This window comes from Nerophis lumbriciformis, linkage group LG21, assembly GCF_033978685.3.
Source record: "Nerophis lumbriciformis linkage group LG21, RoL_Nlum_v2.1, whole genome shotgun sequence".
Classification (NCBI taxonomy): domain Eukaryota; kingdom Metazoa; phylum Chordata; class Actinopteri; order Syngnathiformes; family Syngnathidae; genus Nerophis; species Nerophis lumbriciformis.
The window spans coordinates 39,276,000-39,295,524 of NC_084568.2; the positions used below are offsets into that span (position 1 = coordinate 39,276,000).

The 19,525-nt window shown below is 43.1% G+C and overlaps 1 protein-coding gene across 3 annotated transcripts in view; it reads left to right on the top strand.

Annotated features, from left to right (window-relative positions):
• LOC133620811 (triple functional domain protein-like) overlaps positions 1–19,525 on the top strand; it is a 263,468-nt gene that overhangs the window by 40,700 nt on the left and 203,243 nt on the right. For all 3 annotated transcript variants that reach the window (XM_061982390.2, XM_061982387.2, XM_061982388.2), the window contains exon 3: positions 8,876–8,926. In XM_061982390.2, the coding sequence (XP_061838374.2) occupies positions 8,876–8,926 (51 nt within the window). The remainder of the gene's footprint in view (positions 1–8,875; positions 8,927–19,525) is intronic.

A 19,525-nucleotide genomic window follows, 5' to 3' on the forward strand; every position in this document is an offset into this window, starting at 1 on the left:
ATCGCTTACATTTTTTCCAAGCAGTTGGTTCGGTGTTAATATCGTGTGTGTGTGTGTGTGTGTGTGTGTGTGTGTGTGTGAGCGCGCGCGGTTGCATTCCACTTTAACTGCTGCAGGAAAAGCTTCTATACTTAATGTGTGTGTCCACAATATGTTCTATCTCGTCTTCATACTATCTCACAAGTAATTGTTCATATACCGTATTTTCCGCACCATAAGCCGCCCTGGGTTAAAAGCCGCGCCTTCAATGAACGGCATATTTCAAAACTTTGTCCACCTATAAGCCGCCCCGTGTTATAAGCCGCATCTAACTGCGCTAAAGGAATGTCAAAAAAACAGTCGGATAGGTCAGTCAAACTTTAATAATATATTAAAAACCAGCGTGATGTGGACGCGCATGGAGTCGTATATCAACATGGACGGAGCTGCGTGAAAAAAGCCACCCGGCCTCTTCGCGTAAACTTACCTTAACCACTCGCTCATCTTTTCTTCATCCATCCATCCCTTCGAGTTAGCTTTTATGATGACGCCGGCTGGAAAGGTGCCTTTTGGCAAGGTCTTCCTTTTGAATATCACCATGGGTGGAAGTTTCTGGCCATTAGCATGGCAAGCTAGAACCACAGTGAAGGATGACTTCTCATTCCCTGTGGTGCGAATATTCACCGTACGTGCTCCCGTTGTATCCACAGTGCGGTTCACAGGAATATCAAAAGTCAGTGGAACCTCGTCCATGTTGATAATGTTCTCTGGCCGGATCTTTTTTTCAGCTATCTTGTTTTTACAATATGCACGGAAAGTAGCCAGCTTTTCTTGAAAGTCTTTAGGCAGTTGCTGTGAAATAGTAGTCCGTGTGCGGATGGAGAGATTGCGTCTTTTCATGAACCGGAAACCTGTCGCTTAGTAGGAGCCATTTTGTGGTCTTTACAGATGTAAACACACAAAGGAAATGAAACGTAATATCCGCGCGCTTCTTCTTCTTCTACCGGGGCGGGTGGTTGCTTACAGTAGAAGAAGAAGCGCTTCCTGTTCTATGGGGGCGGGTGCTTACCTTGGCGGTTGCTTGCGTAGAAGAAGAAGCACTTCCTCTTCTACGGGGAAAAAAGATGGCGGCTGTTTACCGTAGTTGCGAGACCGAAACTTTATGAAAATGAATCTTAATATTAATCCATATATAAAGCGCACCGGGTTATAAGCCGCACTGTCAGCTTTTGAGTAAATTTGTGGTTTTTAGGTGCGGCTAATAGTGCGGAAAATACGGTAGTCTACAATGTGGGCAGCTTGATGTAGTCCGGTGTTATGTTTGTTTACGTTGCAATTATTTGAAGGGAGAAAATGGATGAATGGATGGACGTTTGGTCTATTCCAACCCATTCATTCTCTGAACGTCCCAAACAGTGTACAGCAAGTACTGTCCAACTTTAAGGTGAACTAGCAGGAGCTGAAAGCTTAGCCGCTTGTCGGATTACTCAAGCAGGAAGAAAGCCCCGCAGATGTTGTATGGATAAATGATGCTTTTTGAACAGCTGGGATCAGAGGTCACGCATCGTTATTGCATAAGCTAAAGGGGATCAGGATGTTCCATATATCTCAAAATGCAGATGCTTCTTCCATTGACTCTTTTAAAGGGGAACTGCACTTTTTTGGAATTTTGCCTATCATTCACATCACGCATGTTTGTCTTTTTTTTTAAGCATTCTAACTCGTAAATAAACGTCAGTAAAAGTCAGCCAAAAATGGAGTCAATGGGAGTTGCTCTGTTCTGCCTATAAAGCGCTCAGCGGCGTATTCATTTCACAGAAGCATCGCAACGTTTGCTTTTCCATTCAACAACAACACCACTACTCCAGAACCTTATATTGTTTTGCCTGAATAAAAGGAGGGTGATCTATAATTTGATTAGCTGTGTGCTAAACAGATCCAGCTTTAGTGAAATGCAAGCATCATGTAGCAATATTGCTAAGTGCTAAACACGATGTACAAACTATGAACATAATAAAACGATAACTTACTGTTCAATGTCTAGTCTCACTAAAATGCCGACTGATGGGAGGTTTAAAACTTAAAGTTAAAGTTAAAGTACCAATGATTGTCACACACACACTAGGTGTGGCGAAATTATTCTCTGCATTTGACCCATCACCCTTGATCACCCCCTGGGAGGTGAGGGGAGCAGTGGGCAGCAGCGGTGGCCGCGCCCGGAAATCATTTTTGGTGATTTAACCCCCAATTCCAACCCTTGATGCTGAGTGACAAGCAGGGAGGAAATGGGTCCCATTTTTATAGTCTTTGGTATGACTCGGCCGGGGTTTGAACCCACAACCTACCGATCTCAGGGCGGACACTCTAACCACTAGTCGGTTAGATGAGGAATTATTCGTAGTCTACCAGTATGTTAACAAAAAAAAAAAAAGGGCCGCAAACGAGCGTATTTTTGTGACTTTCTCAACCTCTCCGGGGCTAAGTTGAATGTCAAAGTTGACCAACTTCTCAGTTTATTGCTACATCCTTCTACTATCCAGATGAGAGGCATGATTTATAATCTAGAATTAACTTTCACCAGGGCAGCACGGTGGTACAGGGGTTGGTGCGTGTGCTTCACAATACGAAGATCCAAGTCTCGGGGTCTTTCTGTGTGGAGTTTGCATGTTCTCCCCGTGACTGTGTGGGTTCCCTCCGGGTACTCCGGCTGGCATGCACCTGGGGATAGCCCCCTCCCACCTCCAAAGACATGCACCTGGGGATAGGCCCCTCCCACCTCCAAAGACATGCACCTGGGGATAGCCCCCTCCCACCTCCAAAGACATGCACCTGGGGATAGGCCCCTCCCACCTCCAAAGACATGCACCTGGGGATAGCCCCCTCCCACCTCCAAAGACATGCACCTGGGGATAGCCCCCTCCCACCTCCAAAGACATGCACCTGGGGATAGGCCCCTCCCACCTCCAAAGACATGCACCTGGGGATAGCCCCCTCCCACCTCCAAAGACATGCACCTGGGGATAGGCCCCTCCCACCTCCAAAGACATGCACCTGGGGATAGGCCCCTCCCACCTCCAAAGACATGCACCTGGGGATAGCCCCCTCCCACTTCCAAAGACATGCACCTGGGGATAGGCCCCTCCCACCTCCAAAGACATGCACCTGGGGATAGGCCCCTCCCACCTCCAAAGACATGCACCTGGGGATAGGTTGATTGGCAACATTAAATGGTCCCTAGTGTGTGAATGTTGTCTATCTGTGTTCGCCCAGGGTGTACCCCGCCTTCCGTCTGAATGCAGGATAGGGATAGGCTCCAGCCATCCCCGCAACCTTGAGAGGGACAAGCGGTAGAAAATGGATGGATGGATGGATGACTTTCCCCATTTCACAGGTGATGCAGCAGCTCACCGGCTCAGTATGTCAGTATAAGCGATAGAAGTGGAAATGGTTGGGCATCTCACAATTCAATTACGATTACGATTCAGGAGCTACGATTCGATTAAAAATCGATTATTGATGCATCTTTAATTTATGTATATTGATGCAGTTTTACAATTGTTTTCGTTTCATTAAATAAGCAATTAAAAACAAAAAACATTTGTAATAAGAAACTGTTAAATTAATTCCGATTACATGTCCATCCATCCATCCATTTTCTACCGCTTATTCCCTTTGGGGTCGCGGGGGCGCTGGAGCCTATCTCAGCTACAATCGGGCGGAAGGCGGGGTACACCCTGGACAAGTCGCCACCTCATCGCAGGGCCAACACAGATAGACAGACAACATTCACACTCACATTCACACACTAGGGACCATTTAGTGTTGCCAATCAACTTATCCCCAGGTGCATGTCTTTGGAGGTGGGAGGAAGCCGGAGTACCCGGAGGGAACCCACGCAGTCACGGGGAGAACATGCAAACTCCACACAGAAAGATCCCGAGCCCGGGATTGAACCCAAGACTACTCAGGACCTTCGTATTGTGAGGCAGATGCACTAACCCCTCTGCCACCGTGAAGCCCTCCGATTACATGTATTAAATTAATAAAATGTGTGCATAACTGGAACATAAATGGCCTAAAATAAAGGAGCTGGTCTGATCTCTCGGTGAGGTGGCTCGCCAAATTTTAGAACTGTGCATTACTTAATTTACAATTAATAAATTGATTATTGACATCCATCCATCCATCCATCTTCTTCCGCTTATACGAGGTCGGGTCGCGGGGGCAGCAGCCTAAGCAGGGAAGCCCAGACTTCCCTCTCCCCAGCCACTTCGTCCAGCTCTTCCTGTGGGACCCCGAGGCGTTCCCAGGCCAGCCGGGAGACATAGTCTTCCCAACGTGTCCTGGGTCTTCCCCGCGGCCTCCTACCGGTCGGACGTGCCCTAAACACCTCCCTAGGGAGGCGTTCGGGTGGCATCCTGACCAGATGCCCGAACCACCTCATCTGGCTCCTCTCGATGTGGAGGAGCAGCGGCTTTACTTTGAGCTCCCCCTGGATGGCAGAGCTTCTCACCCTATCTCTAAGGGAGAGCCCCGCCACCCGGCAGAGGAAACTCATTTCGGCCGCTTGTACCCGTGATCTTGTCCTTTCGGTCATAACCCAAAGCTCATGACCATAGGTGAGGATGGGAACGTAGATCGACCGGTAAATTGAGAGCTTTGCCTTCCGGCTCAGCTCCTTCTTCAACACAACGGATCGATACAGCGTCCGCATTACTGAAGACGCCGCACCGATCCGCCTGTCGATCTCACCATCCACTCTTCCCTCACTCGTGAACAAGACTAGGGCTGCAGCTAACGATTATTTTTCTATCGATTAATCTATAGATTATTTTTTCGATTAATCGGTTAATCTATAGATTATTTTTTCGATTAATCTATAGATTATTTTTCCTTTTACCGATTTTTTTTTAAATTTAAAATGAAGAGGAAAAAATAAATGTAGGCCAGTTTTTTCAAAAGGCATGGCTTTTATTTACAAAAAAAAAAGTATGGCCACTCAGTCAACATTGACAACAACATGACAAAATATTCTGTAACAATGTAAACATTTAAAACTTTTAACATTTAACAAAATTAAAAGTAGCTTATTTGCTTTTTAATGTGCAAATATAAAAGTAAACATCCAGTGCAAATCTTAATATTCTGGAATAGTATAAGCATTTCAAAAGTAAAAGTATTGCTTATTTTGCTTTAAAATGTGCAAAAATAAAGATAAACATCCAATACAAAAAAGTGCAAAACGGAAATATTCTGTAACAAGTGTAAACATTTCAACAAAAGTAAAAGTATTGCTTATTTGCTAAAATGTGCAAAAATAAAGCTAAACATCCAATACAAAAAAGTGTACAGTGTAAACATTTCAACAAAAGTAAAAGTATTGCTTATTTTGCTTAATAACACAACAATGATAGTATGATTAAAGTGAAAGTTAATTGTTGGTTTGTACATAGTATATGTAACTGTTAATGTTGTAAAAGGTATTTGCACAACTAATTAACGTTAGCGTTTGTGACACGTCTTGTGCCGTGGGGTTCTTTCAGGACCGACAGACTGAACGCCAGACGGCTTTGCCAGGTTTACAATCTTTTAATTTTACACAAAGTCTTTTCTCTTCCAACTGCGCGGATCGCGCACCTGGGCACGATTGCGGCGTCGCTCCCGGCGCGCCCCGCCTCGCCGCTCGCTCGCCGCCGCCGCCTCTCCACAGCGTTAAAGAGGAGCGCGTCTTTGTAAACACTGAACAGGCACGCCAAACGCGCCTCTCAGAGCGAAACGGTGCTTTAGTTTATGAATTTACAACGCAGATACAAATGACACATTCATGTTTTTGTGTAATAATGACAACGTATACGCACGCGGACGATTGACTTGTTGATGGTGATGGCAAGAACGCTGTCGGGGGTTTTCTTTTCAAATGTTCGTTCATAGCCGTTGTGCTGCTATGATAGGCCATTTCCGCTCGACACAGTGTGCATACAACAACATTATTAGGCCGTTTATTGAAATACTCCCACACTTTTGACGACTTTTGGCGTGCTTTTTTCCCCTCGCTCGCATCGTCTGCTTTGCGCTCCGCCATGACAGTAAAGTAGTGTGACGTAAATATGCGACGCGCCGACGCACAAAAACGGCGTCGACGTATTTACGTAACCGAAGACGTCGACTACGTCGACGCGTTGTTTCAGCCTTAAACAAGACTCCGAGGTACTTGAACTCCTCCACTTGGGACATTTACTAATTTATTTCATAGTTGTCCATGTCTAAATTCAACTTGATTACTGGTGCAAGTATCGTCTTGCGCTTTTGAGGATACTTTCAGGGTTACAGTGGTGGTGATTCTAGCGACGTTTAGGGGTGGCTGCTAAGGATTTGTTGTGTTGCAGAGTGTTTGCAGGGCATTTGGTGTGGGATGTTGATTCCTCTAAAGGAGTAATGGAGTGCCGCACTATTGACAGCATGTTTGTTTACACCGAGAGCTCCAATGAGCCCAGGGGATGTTTAGGAGCGCTTGATTTGGCCACTTTTACCCACCTACACCACAGTATGGGTAATCTCGCCTCATTGGAGCATTTTTGTTTTCGGTTATCTGAGCTAATGTTTAATTTTATTGAATTCATCCATGTTAACCAATATTATCAAATATGGCTTGACTAATTATCTGTGTGAATACGGTTTCTATTGAGCCAAAAATATAATCATTTTCATCTCTATTTTTTTGCACTTTGTTAAACCATTGATATTCATCTTGAGGCAATACATCAAATACAACATTTGACTACAGTAGTACATCAACATACGAGCACATTGCGTTCTACGACCAAGCTCATAACTCAGAACTCTTGTATGTCAAAGCAATTAATTAAAACCAATTTAATCCGTGCTTGGTACTCTCAAAACAGCACTATTTTACATTATAAAATGCCTTTTAACAAGAAAAATACAATTTTCGATAAATATTGTTTGAAAAGTATTACAATAGAATGTACTGCAAACAACAATAGTGGATTAATATTGTATAGCTTTTACCTTTTCCGCACCATAAGGCGCCCTGGGTTATAAGCCGCGCCTTCAATGAACGGCATATTTCAAAACTTTGTCCACCTATAAGCCGCCCCGTGTTATAAGCCGCATCTAACTGCGCTAAAGGAATGTCAAAAAAACAGTCAGATAGGTCAGTCAAACTTTAATAATATATTAAAAACCAGCGTGATGTGGGCGCGCATGGAGTCGTATATCAACATGGACGGAGCTGCGTGAAAAAAGCCACCCGGCCTCTTCGCGTAAACTTACCTTAACCACTCGCTCATCTTTTCTTCATCCATCCATCCCTTCGAGTTAGCTTTTATGATGACGCCGGCTGGAAAGGTCTCTTTTGGCAAGGTCTTCCTTTTGAATATCACCATGGGTGGAAGTTTCTGGCCATTAGCATGGCAAGCTAGAACCACAGTGAAGGATGACTTCTCATTCCCTGTGGTGCGAATATTCACCGTACGTGCTCCCGTTGTATCCACAGTGCGGTTCACAGGAATATCAAAAGTCAGTGGAACCTCGTCCATGTTGATAATGTTCTCTGGCCGGATCTTTTTTTCAGCTATCTTGTTTTTACAATATGCACGGAAAGTAGCCAGCTTTTCTTGAAAGTCTTTAGGCAGTTGCTGTGAAATAGTAGTCCGTGTGCGGATGGAGAGATTGCGTCTTGGAAACCTGTCACTTAGTAGGAGCCATTTTGTGGTCTTTACAGATGTAAACACACAAAGGAAATGAAACGTAATATCCGCGCGCTTCTTCTTCTTCTACGCGGGCGGGTGGTTGCTTACAGTAGAAGAAGAAGCGCTTCCTGTTCTATGGGGGCGGGTGCTTACCTTGGCGGTTGCTTGCGTAGAAGAAGAAGCACTTCCTCTTCTACGGGGAAAAAAGATGGCGGCTGTTTACCGTAGTTGCGAGACCGAAACTTTATGAAAATGAATCTTAATATTAATCCATATATAAAGCGCACCGGGTTATAAGCCACACTGTCAGCTTTTGAGTAAATTTGTGGTTTTTAGGTGCGGCTAATAGTGCGGAAAATACGGTAAAACTTCTCAGAGTGTGCGATAACTCCTGGAAATGACCAAAGGTATAGATGTGTGTGTCCAAGTTAAAGGAAACTGCAGGCTGTCTTCTTCTAATGGATTTATTACAGTCTTTGCATGCTGGGTAATGTTTGCTGTGCTCTATAACAGCACACAAACAAGTACAAGAAATGCAGCCAATATTACATACGGATAATGTGTCATGAGACATCCATACATCTTTTACCGCTCGTCACTTTCCGGGTCACGGGGGTGCTGGAGTCTATCCCAGCTTCATTTGGGCAATGATAACTGCAACTCTGCTGATTCACAGATTTGCATACCTGATTTTATTCCTCGCATGAAGTCTATTTCTTGTTGTCTTGATTTTTTTCACGTCAAAAAGAAGCAGATCCTGCTTTTCAAGGTAGAACAGGAAGAAGTCTGGTTGAGTCACCTGGGCCGGAGAGTCAACCAGTTGACCAGTCAGCGCGTTTACATTTAGACAGCGCGTGACTCTTGTTTTCAGTCACAGCAGCAGCTATATATAATGGGCAGATTGTGGCACTGTGTCATGGGTTCTAACATGAGCAAGTACATGACACTAAGAAGCAGATACATCAGTTGTGCAGTTTGATGAATCTAATGTTTATCAACAAAGGCCAGGTTGTTTTGTTGCTACATCTTCTGGCTACTTGTTAGCAACCAGCAGAGGGCGCACCTCATTTAGTTTGCTGCCTAAAAGGGCTGCAGGAGGTTTGACACATGCTTTAGTGTGTTCTCTGTTCAAGTATTTTTAGCTGCTGCTTGCTCATTTATCTTTTCTTTTATCTTTCTTACAGATGGATCCCTGCCTAAAGAGCCCAGAGGGGATGTATCGAGTCAGATCGCAGGTAAAAAAATGTTATGATTACCACTGCTATCCATCAATTTGTCTGCAAGAGTGTGTATTTTATTAGTCTACCGGATGAGGTCACAGCAATTTCTCACCATCATACTCACCTTGACTCCCTCTCCACTCATTGTCGCCTCTCGCCAACCAAACGATTGCACGTGTCCAGTGCCCGTCACCGTAGCGACGGCAGACTCTCTGGGTTGATTTGAGATGGATGCGTGTCGCCTTCACTCATTTTCCTGTCTCTTTGCCAGTGGGATCCAATAAGAGTACCATACAAGGGTTAACGTATTTTCTGGACTACGGCGCGCACCAGTGTATAAGCAGCACCCACAACATTTTAGAAGAAAAATATTTTTCCAAGTATTAGCTGCACCGGACTATAGGCCGCAGATATATAAATTGGGGAATGATTTATTTACATAGGAAGATCATGTAAACATACCTGCCAACTACTCCGGTTTTCCCGTAATTAGTACGGTTTTCATCAACCTATTCCGGGTTACGGTTGCAGTGATAAAAAATACGGTTTTTCATTCATTAAATTTTTTATTTTTTTTTAAAGTTTTATTCACGAAATCGCCTAACAACAATGACAATCGACACTGCTTCCCATAACTTCCTATCGAGCCATTCCGAATGCCACGCGGGAGGCTATTTATAGCACCGCTGCCAAGCACGAGGCACCTGTTGCCCATTGTTTCCAAACGAGCGAACGATCATGGAATCAGCCGGAGAAAAATCGCAAACGAGTCTTAAACCGAAAAGAAAACTGCAGTCATTCCGTGAAGAATATTCAAAAGCCTATCCGGGAATAATTATCCGTTCCAAAAAGGGTGAAAACTACGCGAATTGCACCTTGTGCAGACAAGATTTTTCGATCGGACACGGAGGAATTAGCGATGTAAAAGACCACGTTGGGACAAAAAAACACAAGTCTAATGCCGTTGCTAAATTTGGATTTTAGCCACAAAAAGGTAATGACACCAATGTTATCTATTGGAATTGTTTAGTACTGTTATACTGTTAAAAGTGTTTATACTATTTATGCTTTCAAGTCCAAGTTGAAGAAATCTTGTTAAATGTTGACAGCATAACTACCAAAATACAGAAGTATGTCCTTAATATTTTTGCAGTGCTATTTCTGTTGAAAAGTTCAAATGATTACATTAGAGATGTGATGTGCCACTTTTCAAGTGTCTGATGGCTTAAATTAATTTTCATTAATTTTTCATATTTTGAATTCTTTTGAAAGGCTTACAAAAAAAACTACATTTGAATTGTAATTCCATGCTATTGACAGGACTATTAATTTTAATGAAGTTAGCTTACCATGTCTACAGTATGATAATTGTGATAGAAATGTGAATTTTAGGCACAGAATATTTTTTACAATTGAACAAGGCAGTAGATTATACAAGCTTGGACAGAAAGTTAATAATGACACCGTATTTTTTTTTTTATGGAATTGTTTAGTACTGTTTTACCATTTGTTTACTGTAAAAAGTGTTTATACTGTTTATACTTTCAATGAACAAATTGAAGTCTTGTGAAAGGTTGACAGGATAACTGGCATTAACTGTCAAAATAATTTCAAACTATTGAAGTTAGCTTACAGAATAAACATGTCAATCAACCCATATGATTTTTGCTGTAATATTTTTGTTTTGAAAAGTCACTGTGACTGATAGAAAAGTGATGGTTTTAGCAACATTTTAACCTGTCTGAATGCAATCAACCCTGGCTACTAGGTTTTTCTGATTTCAAAAGTTGGCAGGTATGTGTAAATGTTTATTTACAGCTTTGAGTACCTTGAAGGTAGAAAAGCGCTATACAAGTACAACCCATTTATCATTTATTTATTATACCATAATTCTGGACGACAGAGCGCACAGTTATATTAGCTGCACCCACTTAATTATAGGGGGGAAAATATTTTGTATATATATATTGGCCGCACCGGACAATAAGCAGCAGATATTTACGTTGCAAAATGAGGTTTTTACACAGAAGGATAAATGTTTATTTGCATACCCTAATTGTTTCCAAGCGGCAGTAAAACAGCTGCTCAAATAACATTGTCATGAACCCAATAGCTGCGGAAGCTAGCTTTCCAATTAGCTAAAAAACTCAATAACTCCACGGTGACATGTTAGTGAATTTATCGAGGAATTTGTGAAACTGAAACAATACAAAAAATAATACCATTGTAAGTTCATAATACTAACACAGACACTTGTAAATGTGTTAGCATAATGGCCATTGCTACAACGCTAGCGTCATTACATTACGATAGCACGTACAAACAATGCATGAAATAACTCCTACAGACACCACACATGGGGCAGTTTAGTAACGGTTTTAGTTATATTGTAAAACTTACAAATGTTGCTTGGAGTATTGAGTGAAGAAGCCATATGAATGAAAACTATCAATGGCTGGAAGACTGAACGGTACTTAGGTTGAAGGACAATGCAGCACCTGCAGTGAACGAACTCGTTCAAAAGAAGGCGCCATAGCACAAACAATAACACACCTTTCACTGTATTTGCTTCCTTTGTCTTTTAAACTATTGTTGTACCTTTTATAAGCCACAAGATTCTAATTGTAGGAAAAAAGTAGCGGCTTATAGTCCCAAATGTACCGTCCATTAAATTGTACCATGTTTAGGAGTAATAATCTACTTGTGGGTTGCTATTAAAGTGAAGGCTTTCTAGTCCTTAAAGGAATAGAACAGAGCACTTAGCTGCTGTTAACTGAGGGTACATTGGGTATTGGCTGAAGAAACCTAACCCCCCACAAACCTACATATAAAGGAGGACAGTGACTTGGCAGGTTGCACCAAGGCCTGAGGGGATGACGACTCTCATTGAAAACAAAGTCAATTGCAACATAGCATCACTAAATACATGGTCTTTTTCTTAAGCTTTCCAGTCATTACTAGAGATTTGTCAGGGATTAAATTGCCCCGTCTGTTGGCTTCCCAGGCCACTGGCCTGACTGGCCAAGGTGTTATGTTATACCTCTTAGTTCTACCTTCAAACTTCAAAGGACGTGCTGAGAAGCACTTTCCTTTGAAATGTTAAAGTACAACGGCTCTAAAACAGAGTGCAAACGATTGAATTACAGCGAGTCAGTTGTATTCTATTGCCAGCTCCACCTGGGTGCATCTTACTGCATTGGATCTCATTAAAAGACAAGCTACCACACTAAAAGATGCATTATGCAACTACAATGTTCATAGTGTTGCTTTCTTCTTCCCCTTTTTTTCTTCTTATGGTCACTGAGGCAACCTTGGCCTGCTTCTCGTGCAGTAATCCTACCCTGCTATTAGGTCTGGACCAATGGAGAGAACTGAATGAGAGGCAGAGGTGAAAGACAGATTTTTTGTCCATTTTGCCTTGAAGGCCAAAATTTAGACTTGATGCCAAAGAGTTGGTTGGTTGTAGTTATTTGGAACATGCATACAATTACAATGGAATACATCACATATTTCCAGTTGTTTCATTACAGTATGTCCGAAAAGGAGTAGGAAGAAGCGGAGCTATACCCTTTTCATATCATAGCAGTTTTGAACATTTTCTTTGTTCCATTTGTAACACAACAGTGAATAAACGACTAAATAAAGAAATGATTATACATACATCCATCCATCCATCCATCTTCTTCCGCTTATCCGAGGTCGGGTCGCGGGGGCAGCAGCCTAAGCAGGGAAGCCCAGACTTCCCTCTCCCCAGCCACTTTGTCCAGCTCTTCCTGTGGGACCCCGAGGCGTTCCCAGGCCAGCCGGGAGACATAGTCTTCCCAACGTGTCCTGGGTCTTCCCCGCGGCCTCCTACCGGTCGGACGTGCCCTAAACACCTCCCTAGGGAGGCGTTCGGGTGGCATCCTGACCAGATGCCCGAACCACCTCATCTGGCTCCTCTCGATGTGGAGGACCAGCGGCTTTACTTTGAGCTCCTCCCGGATGGCAGAGCTTCTCACCCTATCTCTAAGGGAGAGCCCCGCCACCCGGCGGAGGAAACTCATTTCGGCTGCTTGTACCCGTGATCTTGTCCTTTCGGTCATAACCCAAAGCTCATGACCATAGGTGAGGATGGGAACGTAGATCGACCGGTAAATTGAGAGCTTTGCCTTCCGGCTCAGCTCCTTCTTCACCACAACGGATCGATACAGCGTCCGCATTACTGAAGACGCCGCACCGATCCGCCTGTCGATCTCACGATCCACTCTTCCCTCACTCGTGAACAAGACTCCGAGGTACTTGAACTCCTCCACTTGGGGCAAGATCTCCTCCCCAACCCGGAGATGGCACTCCACCCTTTTCCGGGCGAGAACCATGGACTCGGACTTGGAGGTGCTGATTCTCATCCCAGTGAGAGCTGAAGATCCTGGCCAGATGAAGCCATCAGGACCACATCATCTGCAAAAAGCAGAGACCTAATCCTGCAGCCACCAAACCAGATCCTCTCAACGCCATGACTGCGCCTAGAAATTCTGTCCATAAAAGTTATGAACAGAATCGGTGACAAAGGGCAGCCTTGGCGGAGTCCAACCCTCACTGGAAACGTGTCCGACTTACTACCGGCAATGCGGGGAGTCTGTGGTGGGCTCTACTATTTCTGGGGCTGAGGTTGCTGAGGTAGTTAAAAAACTCCTTGGTGGCAAGGCACCGGGGGTAGATGAGATCCGCCCGGAGTTCCTTAAGGCTCTGGATGCTGTGGGGCTGTCTTGGTTGACAAGACTCTGCAGCATCGCGTGGACATCGGGGGCGGTACCACTGGATTGGCAGACCGGGGTGGTGGTTCCTCTCTTTAAGAAGGGGAACCGGAGGGTGTGTTCTAACTATCGTGGGATCACACTCCTCAGCCTTCCCGGTAAGGTCTATTCAGGTGTACTGGAGAGGAGGCTACGCCGGATAGTCGAACCTCGAATTCAGGAGGATCAGTGTGGTTTTCGTCCTGGTCGTGGAACTGTGGACCAGCTCTATACTCTCGGCAGGGTCCTTGAGGGTGCATGGGAGTTTGCCCAACCAGTCTACATGTGTTTTGTGGACTTGGAGAAGGCATTCGACCGTGTCCCTCGGGAAGTCCTGTGGGGAGTGCTCAGAGAGTATGGGGTATCGGACTGTCTAATTGTGGCAGTCCGCTCCCTGTATGATCAGTGCCAGAGCTTGGTCCGCATTGATTATACAGTAAGTAAATAATTATTAAATACATAAACTATAATTAATGTTCTCATAATTAAATAGTTAATTAAGTATTTTTTGGTTCACTTATGAGAAGTATAAGACATCTTAAGAAAAAAAAAAAAAAAGCTCAAGTTGTTTATCAAGTTTCTTTTTCTGTGTACTTTGTGAACCCTTTAATTTTGAACAGTTTCTTAAACTGGATCATATTAGTACATTGTTCTACTTCCTTACTTTATCCATTCCATCATTTAGTTCCACATACTGATATGCTAAAGCATAACACTGAGGGCCACACACTGAAAAATCAAAGCATGCGTGGGCCACTTTGATGTTTTTCATATAAAAAAACAATACAATATATAGATTGTTTTAACCCCTAGGGCTCCACAAGAGTCTCGATCACAAAAATGTTAAAAATAGGACATACATTTTAATGATTTAATAATTTTTAATGTTAAAAACACAAAATATGCGATATTTTCCACCGGGGAAAAAAAGTAATACAATATTATTATTATTAAATCTGTAGATCAGTTTCAGATCTATCTGTCCATTATAAGTTTTTAATATTTTTTCATGTTGTTTTTTGTTTGTTTCATTTGCTCATTTTGTCAAAGAAAACTTTTTTTAGTTATCCATCCATCCATTTTTGACCGCTTGTCCCTCTTGGAGTCGCGGGGGGTGCTGGAGCCTATCCCAGCTGCACTCAGACGGAAGTTGGGGTACACCCTGGACAAGTCGCCACCTCATTGCAGGCCCAACACAGATAGACAGACTGGCTAACGAAATATGCAATAATTTCTCCCAAAAAATGTTCACAGTAGAATATTTGATGTGAAATAATTGGAGCCTTAAATAGGTCAATAATTCGTAGCAACTTTGATTTTGATTCATCATTATTTTTTGAGCAATGACAGTTTTAAAGAAAAAAAAGCAGCCAGCATGGCAGCTTTGTGTTATTAGTGTCAACATTGCAACTTTTCATGATACATTTCACCTGTTTGCTCTTTTATTCCACTTTTTTCATAGTATATTAGTATTTACAGATAAAATCACAAAGCGCTATACAAAACATAGGTGAAGTAAAACAACAATTCAATGTAAACAACAGGGGCAACATCATAAAAAGTGGATTAAAAATAATAGTTAACTATAAGCTTTACTAAAAAGAGAAGTCTTCAAATGTTTCATAATAGTGTCAACACAGTTAAGATCACAGAGGGACTGGTGCAAGTCATTCCAGAGTCTGGGAGCTATAGTCTGGAATGCCAGGTCTCCATGGGTTTTAAAATGAGTTTTTGGGATCTTTAGAAGACCCTGACCTGAAGACCGCAGGCTGCGCCCTGAAGAGTAGAGGCATAACAAGTCAGTGATGTACTGAGGGGCCCCACCATGCAACGCACGGAAAGTCAGGACTATCAGGAATTTATTAAGTTAAAGTTAAAGTACCAATGATTGTCACACACACACTAGGTGTGGCGAAATTATTTTCTGCATTCGACACATCACCCTTGATCACCCCCTGGGAGGTGAGGGGAACAGTGAGCAGCAGCGGCGGCTGCGCCCAGGAATCATTTTTGGTCATTTTACCCCCAATGCCAACCCTTGATGCTGAGTGCCAAACAGGTAATGCGTCCCATTTTTATAGTCTTTGGCATGACTCGGCCGGGGTTTGAACTCACAACCTACCCATCTCAGGGCGGACACTCTATTGATCAAATGGATTATTTTACCCAGCATTAACCCCACGCTATGACCTCAGTGCGCTATGTAAGAGCCATAAAAAGCATGTTTTGGATGAGTTAGTTGTGGAAGAACCTACCGATACACAACCTGACTTCAACATTCTCAAACACCTTCTGTTTTTGCTCGATTAATTTATTTATGGAATGTCCCACAGACACTCCAAAGTCTTGTAGAAAGTCTTCCCAGATAGGTGGAAGCGGTAATAGTTACAATTTCCATGTGATAGCCAACTCTTGAATCACTTTTGACCACGTAGTAGTGGGGACATAACCCCTGCAACTTCAAACAATCCTGTGCATGGTATTATTGTTCTTAGAATTGCTGTTATTGTCCCATGTATTTATTTTTTTAACAGTACAACTGTTTCAGATCCCATCCACAAATCATGGAACCTCTTTCTATAAAGTGGGCCAATCCAGAAATATCTGAAAGAAGGGTAGGCATTAGGGCTGGGCGATATATGGAATATACCCGATATATCGCGGGTTTGTCTCTGTGCGATATAGAAAATGACTATATCGTGATATTCGAGTATACGTTCTCAGGCAGTTGCTTTTAGCTGCGGACATTACACTACAGGCTCTTATCACTCTTTCTTGTCTCTCCTTCTCACAGAGACATAAAACAAGCGCACCTTCTTACATAGGTCACATACTGTCGACACATCATACGCCCTCGCTGAGGAGAGAGGTAGAGACATGGCTAACGTTATCTGTGGTGCGAGTGGTAATACAAGAGAAGGAAGGTGCGAATCTGGTAACAAATGAAAGAAGAATTCATTCCCAAGAAAAACCGCACGGGCCCATCGTCTGGCGGTGGTTTGGCTTCAAGCGGAAAGATGTCGAACAGACAACCGTAATATGTCAAGTATGCGGCAAAAGTGTTGCTACAGAACATAATTACAATCACATTAACAGGTTATGAATGTCTTAGTTAGATTGTTCCTTAGTACCAAATAAGTACTTATAATAGCAAGTAGATTCTTTGTCTCAATAACTTGGGAGTAAATCTGTAATGAAAGTCTAACAGACTACCGTATTTTCCGCACCATAAGGCGCCCTGGGTTAAAAGCCGCGCCTTCAATGAACGGCATATTTCAAAACTTTGTCCACCTATAAGCCGCCCGGTGTTGTAAGCCGCATCTAACTGCGCTAAAGGAATGTCAAAAAAACTGTCAGATAGGTCAGTCAAACTTTAATAATATATTAAAAACCAGCGTTCTAACAACTCTGTTCACTCCCAAAATGTACGCAAATGTGCAATCACAAACATACGTATATCAACATGGACAGAGCTGCGTGAAAAAAGCCACCCGGCCTCTTCGCGTAAACTTAAACTTACCTTAACCACTCGCTCATCTTTTCTTCATCCATCCCTTCGAGTTAGCTTTTATGATGACGCCGGCTGGAAAGGTCTCTTTTGGCAAGGTCTTCCTTTTGAATATCACCATGGGTGGAAGTTTCTGGCCATTAGCATGGCAAGCTAGAACCACAGTGAAGGATGACTTCTCATTCCCTGTGGTGCGAATATTCACCGTACGTGCTCCCGTTATATCCACAGTGCGGTTCACAGGAATATCAGTTGCTGTGAAATAGTAATCCCTGTGCGGATGGAGAGATTGCGTCTTTTCATGAACCGGATCCCTGACGCTTAGTAGGAGCCATTTTGTGGTCTTTACAGATGTAAACACACAAAGGAAATGAAACGTACGGTATATCCGCGCGCTTTTTCTTCTTCTACGCGGGCGGGTGGTTGCTTACAGTAGAAGAAGAAGCGCTTCCTGTTCTATGGGGGCGGGTGCTTACCTTGGCGGTTGCTTGCGTAGAAGAAGAAGCGCTTCCTGTTCTACCGGGAAAAAAGATGGCGGCTGTTTACCGAAGTTGCGAGATCGAAACTTTATGAAAATGAATCGTAATATTAATCCATATATAAAGCGCACCGGGTTAAAAGCCGCACTGTCAGCTTTTGAGTAAATTTGTGGTTTTTAGGTGCGGCTAATAGTGCGGAAAATACGGTAAAATGAGTTTTTGGGATCTTTAGAAGACTCTGGCCTGAAGACCGCAGGCTGCGCCCTGAAGAGTAGGGGCATAACAAGTCAGTGATGTACTGAGAGGCCCCACCATGCAACGCACGGAAAGTCAGGACTATCAGGAATTTATTAAGTTAAAGTTAAAGTACCAATGATTGTCACACACACACTAGGTGTGGCGAAATTATTTTCTGCATTTGACCCATCACCCTTGATCACCCCCTGGGAGGTGAGGGGAACAGTGAGCAGCAGCGGCGGCTGCGCCCAGGAAAAATTTTTGGTAATTTTACCCCCAATGCCAACCCTTGATGCTGAGTGCCAAACAGGTAATGCGTCCCATTTTTATAGTCTTTGGCATGACTCGGCCGGGGTTTGAACTCACAACCTACCCATCTCAGGGCGGACACTCTATTGATCAAATGGATTATTTTACCCAGCATTAACCCCACGCTATGACCTCAGTGCGCTATGTAAGATCCATAAAAAGCATGCTTTGGATGAGTTAGTTGTGGAAGAACCTACCGATACACAACCTGACTTCAACATTCTCAAATACCTTCTGTTTTTGCTCGATTAATTTAGTCCCACAGACACTCAAGTCTTGTAGAAAGTCTTCCCAGATAGGTGGAAGCGGTAATAGTTACAATTTCCATGTGATAGCCAACTCTTGAATCACTTTTGACCACGTAGTAGTGGGGACATAACCCCTGCAACTTCAAACAATCCTGTGCATGTTATTATTGTTCTTAGAATTGCTGTTATTGTCCCATGTATTTATTTTTTTAACAGTACAACTGTTTCAGATCCCATCCACAAATCATAGAACCTCTTTCTATAAAGTGGGCCAATCCAGAAATATCTGAAAGAAGGGTAGGCAGTAGGGCTGGGCGATATATGGAATATACCCGATATATCGCGGGTTTGTCTCTGTGCGATATAGAAAATGACTATATCGTGATATTCGAGTATACGTTCTCAGGCAGTTGCTTTTAGCTGCGGACATTACACTACAGGGTCTTATCACTCTTTCTTGTCTCTCCTTCTCACAGAGACATAAAACAAGCGCACCTTCTTACATAAGTCACATACTGTCGACACATCATACGCCCTCGCTGAGGAGAGAGGTAGAGACATGGCTAACGTTATCTGTGGTGCGAGTGGTAATACAAGAGAAGGAAGGTGCCAATCTGGTAACAAATGAAGGAAGAATTAATTCCCAAGAAAAACAGCACGGGCCCATCGTCTGGCGGTGGTTTGTCGAACAGACAACCGTAATATGTCAAGTATGCGGCAAAAGTGTTGCTACAGAACATAATTACAATCACATTAACAGGTTATGAATGTCTTAGTTAGATTGTTCCTTAGTACCAAATAAGTACTTATAATAGCAAGTAGATTCTTTGTCTCAATAACTAGGGAGTAAATCTGTAATGAAAGTCTAACAGACTACCGTATTTTCCGCACTATAAGCCGCACCTAAAAACCACAAATTTTCACAAAAGCTGACAGTGCGGCTTATAACCCGGTGCGCCTTATATATGGATTAATATAAATATTTATTTTCATAAAGTTTCGGTCTCGCAACTACGGTAAACAGCCGCCATCTTTTTTCCCCGTAGAAGAGGAAGCGC